The sequence below is a fragment of the Ictalurus punctatus genome, chromosome 15 (assembly GCF_001660625.3).
Source record: "Ictalurus punctatus breed USDA103 chromosome 15, Coco_2.0, whole genome shotgun sequence".
Lineage (NCBI taxonomy): Eukaryota > Metazoa > Chordata > Actinopteri > Siluriformes > Ictaluridae > Ictalurus > Ictalurus punctatus.
In genome coordinates, this window is record NC_030430.2 from 19,226,978 (window position 1) to 19,238,878 (window position 11,901).

An 11,901-nucleotide genomic window follows, 5' to 3' on the forward strand; every position below is an offset into this window, starting at 1 on the left:
GGGGTCACCCTGTCAGTGCTCAGACCATACGCCGCACACTGCATCAAATTGGTCTGCATGGCTGTCGTGACAGAAGGATGCCTCTTCTAAAGATGATGCACAAGAAAGCCCATAAACAGTTTGCTGAAGACAAGCAGACTAAGGACATGGATTACAGGAACCATGTCCTGTGGTCTGATGAGAGCAAGATAAACTTATTTAGTCCAGATGGTGTCAGGCGTGTGTGGTGGCAACCAGGTGAAGAGTACAAATACAACTGTGTCTTGCCTACAGTCAAACATGCTGGTGGGAGTGTCATGGTCTGGGGCTGCATGAGTGCTGCCGGCACTGGGGAGCTATAGTTCATTGAGGGAACCATGAATGCCAACATGTACTGTGACATACTGAAGCAGAGCATGATCCCAGCATGTATTCCAGCATGATAACGACCCCAAACACACCTCTAAGACGAAAACTGCCTTGCCAAAGAAGCTGAGGGTGAAGGTGATGGACTGGCCAAGCATGTCTCCAGACCTAAACCCTATTGCGCATCTGTGGGGCATACTCAAATGGAAGGTGGAGGAGCACGAGGTCTCTAACATCCACCAGCTCCGTGATGTCGTCATGGAGGAGTGGAAGATGACTCCAGTGGCAACCTGTGAAGATCTGGTGAACTCCATGCCCAAGAGGGTTAAGGCAGTGCTGGAAAATAATGGTGGCCACACAAATATTGACACTTTGGGCCCAATTTGGACATTTTCACTTAGCGGTGTACTCACTTTTGTTGCCAGTGATTTAGACATTAATAGCTGTGTGTTGAGTTATTTTGAGGAGACAGCAAATTTACACTGTTATACAAGCTGTACACTGACTACTTTACATTGTAGCAAAGTGTCATTTCTTCAGTGTTGTCACATGAAAAGATATAATCAAATATTTACAAAAATGTAAGGGGTGTACTCACTTTTGTGAGATACTGTATATATAGATATATAGAGATATATATATAGATAGAGAGATAGCGATAGATATATATATATATAGAGAGAGAGAGATAGATAGATATATATAGAGAGAGATAGCTAGAGAGATAGCGATAAGATATATATATATATATATATATATAGAGAGAGAGAGAGAGAGATATATATATATCGATATAGATATATATATAATTTGAGAGATAGAGATAGATATATATATACATAGATAGATATAGATGTATATATAGATATATATATATATAGAGAGAGAGATAAAGATATATATAGATATATATATAGATAGAGAGATAGCGATAGATAGATAGATATATAGAGAGAGATAGAGAGATATATATCGATATATATATATATATAGAGAGAGAGAGAGAGAGAGATATAGATAGAGAGATAGCGATAGATAGATATATATATAGAGAGAGAGACAGAGATAGAGAGATATATATCGATAGATATATAGATATAGATATAGATAGATATACATATATATATATATATATATATATATATATATATATATATATATATATATATATATATATATATATATATATATATATATATATATATAATGGCCTCATTGAAAAAAAAAAAGTAATTCATTTATCTTTACTACCTGCTGTATCCATCAGGGTTATGGTACTGGGAACAAAGTGCAAGGCAAGTATACACCCTTTCTTTGCTGTACTGTTCCTTGTCATTGGGGTGCCACCTCAGCCATACACTTGTACCGTTATTGTTCACCTTTTACCTAGAAGGGTGCATGTAATGTGCTTTTAAAGCATAACTCTAAATAGTAATTACAGTCCAGTTGTGTCTCTTAAATCTTTTTTAAATGATTTTTAAAAACATTTCCCGGTGAATGACGCATATTATAAGTACACAAGATAAGGATACAACCTCAGCAACAAGGAAGGGTACAGTTTTGTAGCTTTTTTCCCCTGAGTACTGTATGAGATGACCAATTAATAAATATGATTGCATATGTGTGATATCTGATTAGTTGGTTTATACTGAAAATAAATCTGTGATATGATCATAATGGTGTTTTTTCTTGCAATGCATCGATGCTGACTGAAAACATTAAGAAATAAAAGGTACTAATCTGTACTTTTCCTTGTTGCTCATGTGGTATCATTAAGCATAGATCTTTTGTACCTTTAGGATGTAGCTTGCATTCATCCATTTTCCATAATGCTTATCGTACAAAAGGTTGCGGGTGAGCCTGGAGCCTATCCCAGGGACTCTGGGGGAAAAAGACAGGGGACACCCTGGACAGTACCACCCATCACAGGATACAATCACACACAAATTCACACACCCATTCTCAGCCTACAACACATGCTTTGGACTTGGGGAGGAGTACCCAGAGGAAATCCCCAAACCACAGGGAGAACATGCAAGCCCCTCACACACTGGGCGGAGGTGGTATTCAAACCCCCGACACCAAAGGTGCAAGGCAAATATGCTAACCACTAAGCTGCCATGCCCCAGGATGTAACTTTATATCTTTAAAAACAATTCAATGTACACAACTGGACTCCTGCTGAAAAATCAATAGAAACAGTCACAATTATTATAATGGTTTCCACTACAAATACAATCACAATCAGCTGTTAACAAAATGGTTTCCATTACATAGTAGGGCATACAAAGGAGGTAGATCCTTAATGGTATCCACTAGACATAACAATATGCCACCAATAGAAAGCAACAAATTACCAGTAGAGACCCACAGGAACCATTACATCCATCCATCCATCCATCTTCTACCGCTTACTCCTTTTCAGGGTCACGGGGAACCTGGAGCCTATCCCAGGGAGCATCGGGCACAAGGCGGGGTACACCCTGGACAAGGTGCCAGTTCATCGCAGGGCACAATCACATACACACTCACACACCCATTCATACACTAAGGACACTTCAGACACGCCAAAAACCATTACAGTTTCCATTAAAAGCAATACAATTGTTATTATAGCCATTAAAACCTTTACAAATTCTCTGAGGGTTTCTATTGTTTGTTTGTTTTTTCCAGCAGGGGACCACTGATGTACCTTTACTCTAAAACCTAATTAAAGGTACACCAGAACGCCAAGTAAAAGATACAAACTAAAGAGGGAAAAAGTACCTTTTGGTGCCTTTATATCTGAGAGTGTACTGTAGCCTACAGCTTTACTTAAAGCCCAGTACCAGCTGTATGTTCGAGGTCAAATAAAAACTTCAAAACGTTTAAACCAGACATTTAAAGATCACAGAGGCCTGGTGCTTTACTTAAAAAAAAACCAAAAAAAAAAACCCAAACAACATTTTTTTAATCAAAATAACGAGCAATTTGCACGGCATGTATCCAAACAGCAGTGTGTTTCAAAGGAGCTTTACAGATTGAATGTAACACTGAGTCAAAACATGTCTCCGTCCTTCATGTCACCCGAGAGCTTCAGAAGCGCCGCGTTTCCAGTCCTGGTCGTGGGAATGCCGCGCTTCGTTTGTGGGCGGGACACCTGCACCGGTTGCTCTTGTGATTATCCCGTGAAGACTCAAGCATTTCCAACCTGTTAGTCTAACCTACATCTATATAATCTACATCTCGATCTGACTTGAACCCCGTGAGTATGGAGGACGGATCTGAAGAACTGTTCCGACAGCAGCCGGGACACTTGGAAGTCTCCTTGGACGCGGTGTCCACCACCGGGGAGGACGAGAACGCCAGCGCGGGCGCTTCAGGCACGGAGCTGCAGGCTCTGGAGAAGCCTCCGTACTCGTATGTGGCGCTCATCGCCATGGCCATCCGAGAGAGCACTGAGAGGAAACTGACTCTGAACGGTATCTATCAGTTCATCGTTTCTAAGTTCCCCTACTACGAGAAAAACAAAAAGGGCTGGCAGAACAGCATCCGGCACAACCTCAGCCTCAACGAGTGTTTCGTTAAAGTGCCCCGGGACAGCGGTGGCGGAGGAGGCGGTGGAGAGAAGAAGGGCAACTTCTGGACGCTTGATCCTGCTTTCGAAAACATGTTCGATAAGGGCAACTACCGGCGCAGGAGGCGCGTCAGGAGACCTTACCGAGCACCTGCTTTACCTTACATCCCGTCTGTGAACTTCACCGAGCCGCTGTATTTCCACCGGGAGCCTGTGTACTGGCAGACCCCACTAGTCGGAGGCACATGGAGCGTCGTACCGCAGACCGGCGCGCACCCCGCGGTCCCAGCCTACAGCTTCCACAGCAGCGGGAACGCGCGTCCTTCGTCTCCCAACACATACGCCAGCTCCCCCGTGAGTTATTACCACACTGCGAATGTCCGTCCGTCCTACGGACCATACCAGCACTCATACCATGCTCTTGCGCCGCACTCTGGGCGCACTTTATGCGATATATCCGCTCCGGAGAGTCCCGGCGGAAGCGCTATTCCCATCGGCAACTACGCGCCGCAGCATCTGTACAGCCAGGCCGACCTGGAGCACAGCTTTGAATGAAGAGCAAAAAAAGAGCTTTGGGATTGAAATTGTTCAGAAATGTGGATCTTTACATGCAGGACAAGTCGTTCATATGGATTTATACTTTCGTAAAAGTGAGTTCTGAGTTTGCATTGCGTTGGTTTTACGCAGAAACACTAAAACTAATGACTGCAGTGAAGCGGTTCGTTGTTCGAGTTGTAATCCGTTTCAATACAAACTTTAAAACAAACATTGAGAAAGTTAGTTCAGAAAGCGTTGTTGTTGTTTTTTACATTGATTGTAAAAATGTTTTATAAGTTGGAATTGAATCCATATTGATATTTTGTGCCGAAGCTTCTTGTTTACTTCGGGTTAGTGGTTACAAGCTGGTTTTGTTTTTATAGGCGTATTTGACCATAAATGTTAAAAATGCAGATATTTTTCTATTGTTATTTATTTTCAAGTTTGATCAATTCCATTTTAGTGTTTCGGTTCAGTTTTTTTTATATGATCTCTGTTAGAAATTTTGCTCCCTTTAATGAACATGGATTAGATGTTGACTTTAGCATTGATAAGATGTTGGTTTGAAGTATTCATTCAGGTCTATATTGTTACATTTTTATAATAAACAGAAACGTGGTCTGTCAGTGTTTAGCCTGTTAATGAAAAAAAGACTTTCCCAAGGATGGAACGTTATTTCTTCTAAAGCCTTAACCCACAATCTTGTGTTTACATTCAATGTAAATCTGATGAATTAGAACATCATGAATCATCTAAACAGCACCTGCAAAAAAAAAGTTTAAGACGGGAAATGGCGCATTCTTCTGGTGAAACAGATCAAGTGCTCTGAAAAGATGAAAATCTCAGGTTTGGTTTCAATTTTACTCGCATCTCACTTCTTGTCGATGGCCACTTTCTACTCTGTACGTGTACTGGATGGGATGCATTACATAAAAGTATTGTAAACTATAATCCAAAGGCAGGATATGTCTTCAAAGCCACTTCTGGCACCGGAAGCATGACACAAAACCCCACAACTGCTCGGCTCTACACTTTCCCACTTTAAACAGGTGGCAGGTGTTTAGATTGACTAGTTTTTAATTTAATAATTTACTATACTTTAAAAAAAAAAAAAAACATTTATGCCTACAGTTAAGGGAAAATGTAGTAGCCTCCATTATAAATAGACTTCTAACTTTTCCCCCTAAAGACTGTTAAGTCAGAGGTGTCCCAAAGATAACGCTTTCTAAGTGGTTAAACTTGTGGTTCAGTTTTGGAAGTCTGGGTAATTCAAGGGCAGAACTTAGGTTTACAGGTTCCCCATACTTTTCTCATTAAGTCTGGTGCAGAATGACGTCAGATGTATTGTATTAATTTTACGTAAAATTATATATGTATAAACCTTTGCATATAAAAATACATGCACTGCTTTGCATGCATGAAACACTCAGACAGCAATGATCATATTAGATGAGAAAGACCACAGCAAACAACACAATTTTGGGCAGATGTGTTAACATCAGTCAAATGACTTCTGGGTACAAAGTCGCACAAAAAAATGTGTGAACTACAACTTAAAATCAGAAAAGCCCCACTGCATATATATGAAGAGCAAGTGCAAGAGCACATTGTCACATCCAATTAAAAATCATAAATATGAATTGTTTTTATAAATGTTTTAAGCTCTCACATGTATTTAGTGTGTATTTTGATTATTATATTGTTTAGTGATTCTCAAAGTAGGGTCCATGTTGTTGTTTTTTTAAAAAAATTTTGTTACAGTGATGGAAATCACAACTCACTCATTATATTTATTTTTGAGTTCTTATAGTTATTAACCTGTTTGACTGGTCACTTGGGAACGGGAATCTCAATAACTTAAAACAAGTCAGCTTACGCTCTCGGAAAAAAGAATAAACTGTATCTTTCCTTGTTGCTGGAGTGGTGTCCTGGACAAAATAAAGTAACTTTTTTTTTAACATATACTATGTATCTTTTACACAATAATGTAAAAGGCATTATTGGGGGGACATGGTGGCTTAGTAATTAGCATGCTTGCCTCACACCTCCAGGGTTGGGGGTTCGAATCATGCTTCCGCCCTGCGTGCACGGACCCTGCATGTTCTCTCCATGCTCCAGGGGTTTCCTCCAGGCACTCTGGCTTCCTCCCCCAACCTGTTCTAGGTTGATTGGCATTTCCAAATTGTCTGTAGTGTGTGAATGTGTGTGTGTGATTATGCCCTGTGATGAATTAGCATCCATCACCCTGAGTTCCCTGGGATAGGCTTCAGGCTTCCCTGTGATCCTGTATAAGATAAGTGGTATATAAAATGGATGGATGGACAGATGGCATAATTGGACATTAAGCACCATTCTTGTACCTTTAATTAGCTTTCAGAATAATACTTTACCCTTGATCCATTCCATCTTAGTGTTTTGGTTCAGTTTTTTATATGATCTCTGTTAGAAATTTTGTTCCCTTTAACAAACATGGATTAGATGTTGACTTTAGCATTGATAAGATGTTGGTTTGAAGTATTCATTCAGGTCTATATTGTTACATTTTTATAATAAACAGAAATGTGGTCTGTCAGTGTTTAGCCTGTTAGTGAAAAAAAAGACTTTCCCAAGGATGGAACGTTATTTCTTTTAAAGCCTTAACCCACAATCTTGTCTTTACACTCAATGTAAATTTGATGAATTAGAACATCATGAATCATCTAAACAACACCTGCAAAAAAAAAAAAAAAAAAAAAAAAACCAAACAAAAAACCCCCACAAAAGTTTAAGACGGGAAATGTCGCCATCTTCTGGTGAAACAGATAAGAAAGTGCTCTGAAAAAATGAAAATTTCAGGTTTGGTTTCAATTTTACTCACATCTCACTTCTTCTAAATGGCCACTTTATTACCTGAATCTACTCTGTACGTGTACTGGATGGGATGCATTACTTAAAATTATTGTAAGCTATAATCCAAAGGCAGGATATGTGTTCAAAGCCAATTCTGGCACCGGAAGCATGACACAAAACCCCACAACTGCTCGGCTCTACACTTTCCCACTTTAAACAGGTGGCAGGTGTTTAGATTGACTAGTTTTTAATTTAATAATTTACTATACTTAAAAACATTTATGTCTACAGTTAAGGGGAAATGTAATACCCTCCCTTACAAATAGACTTCTAACTGTTTCCCAATAAAAAGACTGATAAGTCAGACATGTCCCCAAGATAACGCTTTTTAAGTGGCTAACCTTGTTTTGGAACTTGTTCAGTTTTGGAAGTCTGGTTAATTCAAGGGCAGAACTTAGGTTTACAGGTTTAATTCCCCATACGTTTCTCATTAAGTCTGGTGCAGAATGACGTCAAATATATTGTATTAATTTTACGTAAAATTATATATGTATAAACCTTTGCATATAAAAATACATGCACTGCTTTGCATGCATGAAACACTCAGACAGCAATGATCATATTAGGTCATGTGTGAGAAAGGCCACAGCGAACAACACAATTTTCGACAGATGTGTTAACATCAGTCAAATGACTTCTGGGTACAAAGTCGCACCAAAAAATGTGTGAACTACAACTTAAAATCAGAAAAGCCCCACTGCATATATATGAAGAGCAAGTGCAAGAGCACACTGTCACGTCCAATTAAAAATCGTAAATATGAATTGTTTTTATAAATGCTTTAAGCTCTCACTTGTATTTAGTGTGTATTTTGATTATTATATTGTTCAGTTTAGTGTTTGTCAAAGTGGGGTCCATGTTGTTGTTTTAGTTCTTTTAGTTATTAACCTGTTTGACTGATCAACTGGGAACAAGAATCTCAAGAACGTAAAACAAGTCATCTTACATTCTCAGAAAAAAAGGAATAAACTGTATGTTTCCTTATTGCTGGACTGGTGTCCTTGACAATACATTTTTTAACATGTTTTTTTAGCATGTACAACCACAAGTCCAAAATTTGGGATGCTGTGTAAAATGTAAATAAATGTAAATAAAAACAGAATGCAATGATTTGCAAATCTCATAAACCCATATGTTATTCACAATAGAACATAGAAAACATATGTTTAAACTGAGGAAATGTACCATTTAAAAAAAAAAAGAAGGTAATTTTGAATTTGATGGCCACGACACGTCTCAAAAAAGTTGGGACAGGGCAACAAAAGGCAGGAAAAGTAAGTGTTACTAAAAAGAAACAGCTGGAGGTTAATTGTTAACAGGTCAGTAACATGATTGGGTATAAAAAGAGTATCATAGAGAGGCAGAGACTTTCAGAAGTAAAGATGGGCAGAAGTTCACCAATCTGTGAAAAACTGCGTCTACAATTTGTGGAACAATTTCATAATAATTCTCCTCAACGTAAAATTGCGAAGACTATGAATATCTCATCATCTACAGTACATATATCATCAAAAGATTCAGAGAATCTGGAGAAATCTCTGTGTGCAAGGGACAAGGGTGAAAATCAATATTGTGTGCCTGTGATCTTCGTGCCCTCAGGCGGTACTGGATTAAAAACAGGCATGATTCTGTAATGGACATCACTGCATGGGCTCAGAATCACCTCCAGAACTCATTGTCTGTGAACACAGTTCACTGTGCCATCCACAAATGCTGATCAAAGCTCTATCATGCAAAGAAGAACATGTGCCGTATGAGAACATGATCTAGAAATGCCACCATCTTCTCTGGGCCAAAGCTCATTTAAAATGGACTGAGGCAAAGTGAAAAACTGTTCTGTGGTCAGCTTCCAGAATAATACTTTACCCTTGAGGGTACAATCACTTTGACAAAGAAAGGTACAGATTAGTACCTGTTTTTTCTGGGAGTGTATAAAGTATGTCTACTTGGATCGAATGTGTTCTATGAATGGAAAGTTCAGGAATATAATCTCAATGGTTATATTAATTTAAAAAAGGCAGGATATTAGTTGTACACATTTGAATAATGATTCTGATATCTAAATAGTTGGATTATGTTCATAAAATAAATCTCTACTCAGAGGGTCCATGGAATTGTTTTACAGTTTAAGGGTCCCTGGCTGCAAAAAGTTTGTGAATGCTTGGTCTAGTTCAATGATCCATTCAGTCCTATTTCAGGAGAGTATCATTGCTCTGAACAGAAACAGTTCATTCTCAAGGAAAAACTGAAGTCCAAAAATGAAATGTCTTTTTAAAAAAAAATAAAAAAATAAAAAGTGTCTATAAAAAAAAGCTAAAGCCTTTTGTAAAGAACATTTGTAAAGAGACTGAGTGTTCCGCAGTCTCAAGGACAAACATGGAGCTGAAATTGTTGCCATGGTGAGGACAGGCCATGATTTTGATAGGGGATTTTCACAATAACTCTAGAGGTAGATTACATACGAGTCATTTAGCTGGTGAGAAGAATGATTGCTGCATGGCTATGCTGACTGACAATAATAGTGAAACGCTTGTGTAGGGTTTAAATCACACATGCATGGTGTAACACTCATATTTACTCCTAGGCTTCCCTAATATTTTCTACACTTTATGTGAATTAACATAAGCAGTGTGCAGGACAATGCGTAGGACAGTGCATATTTGTCCTTCCTGTGCTCATCAATAATGTTTTGTGCTGCTGGTTTGGATGCAGAACATCTGTCAGTCCCTTCAGTAGCGGATGAGTGGGTGGGGGACGCCACTGACGGTGAGGGGGTTGATGGGTGGTGGGTGTGGGAGTGAGGGAGCTTTATTTGACTTGGAGTTTCTGTTCTGCACATACACTTCCTGTTTTTACCAGCTGTGAGTGATTGCTCGCTCAACAGTGGTTCGTTTTAACAAGCCAGGGTCTTTATTTGTTAAGCATAATTGTACTGGATTTATTTGCATGTACATGGGTTAAAACATGACCCAGTGTTATGTGGGTTTGGATGCTCTAACTTGCTATTGCATAAGCATACCTTTTGTATATAACTAAACTCGATACGATTCTGGTTGCACAATATATTGTAATTTAACTGTGCATTGTTGCAGGGACCAAACCAAATTTGTTCAAACTGTTTACGTACTAGTTGTGTTTTCTAGTGGTTCAAGTTATGGATCATGTGTAAATTAACATTGTGGTATTTCGCAAGTGATGAGTTTCTCCTACACTCTCAGAAATAAAAATACCAAACTGTACTTTTTATTGTCGCTGGAGTGGCACCTACAATATTTGTTTAGATCCTTTTATTTAAATTTTACCTGAAATGTGAATATAATATAGCTTTAAATAATGAAATCATTTTACATACATAAAGGACCACTGATGTGTATTTACGCTAAAAGCAAATTAAAGGTACAGCACATTCACTTTCAGAGTTAAAAGATACTACAAAAGATATACAGCTGATCGAAATCACCCCTGTGACAAAGAGAGGGAGCATATTTAATAATCAAACCTCAAGTAAATCTTGATACAATACTGGCCAATGATTAAAGAAGTTTCCATTGACAAAAGCATACGCATGATTGTTTTTAGTCTGGGAGGATGCACTTTAATTTTGAAACTCATCTCAAATCAAATGTACAATCAATCTGATCTCAGGTTCACTTTGTACTTTCTGTTCTAGTGATTAGTGTTACATTTGGAAAGATCCAGAAATCTCTGGAAGGTTGAAAAAAGGACATGTTCTAGCTGGAAAATGTGTGGGGTTGTCTCTACCAGCTCCCGCTTTGCATACTTCTGCAAACTCAGAAAATCACGCCTTGCATCAGCAGTCAGTTTACTGGAAGCCCACCACAGAAGTAAAATCGGTCAATGTTATGAAAATGTTTTTTTTTTTCTTTTTCTGAATGACAAGTTGAACTAGACTGACCTCCCTCCCTATGGGCCCATATATAAAACTGCAAGCAGAGGCAACCAGAAATAGAGCTTCCTTTATTCTCCCACAGGAACACACTTCTGTCTAATTTATCACATAAACAGAGGAAATATGTAAGATACATGAAACTGATGAGCTGTAGCTAAGCTTTGCACAAGCACTGCACATGTTCAAATGGCCAAACTGTAATAACCTAACCTCTGGGCCAGAAAGAGACAATCCTGCACAATCAAAATGCAATACAACAACAACTACAATACATGTAATCCGATGCTACATAATATGGAGCAGGCACAGTTAAAGCGTATAAACAAATTACACTTAAATCAAATGACATATATATGCACACAATATAACAAAATATATAACATCATAAGTTTATAGTTACAATATATCCAGACCGCATGCAAATTAAGTTTCATGAACCAACACAGGTGAGGGTGGAAATGTACACTACAATTTATTCAAAAGCAGCCGTTGGCGTTCACCATTCAGACGTCCTATAAGAGTTTAGGGATCACCATCATTGTGCGACACCTTACTGTAAAACGTAAACACTACTCTTAAAACTTGTCTAATCCACATCGTATTTTATTTTTTATTTATTTTTTTTCGCATTTCAGTCGAAAAGTCACCACATTTCTCTTAGAAA

General features: G+C 38.4%; 1 protein-coding gene across 1 annotated transcript; it reads left to right on the plus strand.

Annotated features, from left to right (window-relative positions):
• Positions 1-3,148: 3,148 nt before the first annotated feature.
• On the plus strand, positions 3,149-5,064 carry foxl2l (forkhead box L2-like). Its single transcript, XM_017486348.3, has one exon. The coding sequence runs from the start codon at positions 3,596-3,598 to the stop codon at positions 4,454-4,456; it is 861 nt and encodes a 286-aa protein (XP_017341837.1). The 5' UTR covers positions 3,149-3,595; the 3' UTR covers positions 4,457-5,064.
• The last annotated feature ends 6,837 nt before the right edge of the window (positions 5,065-11,901 follow it).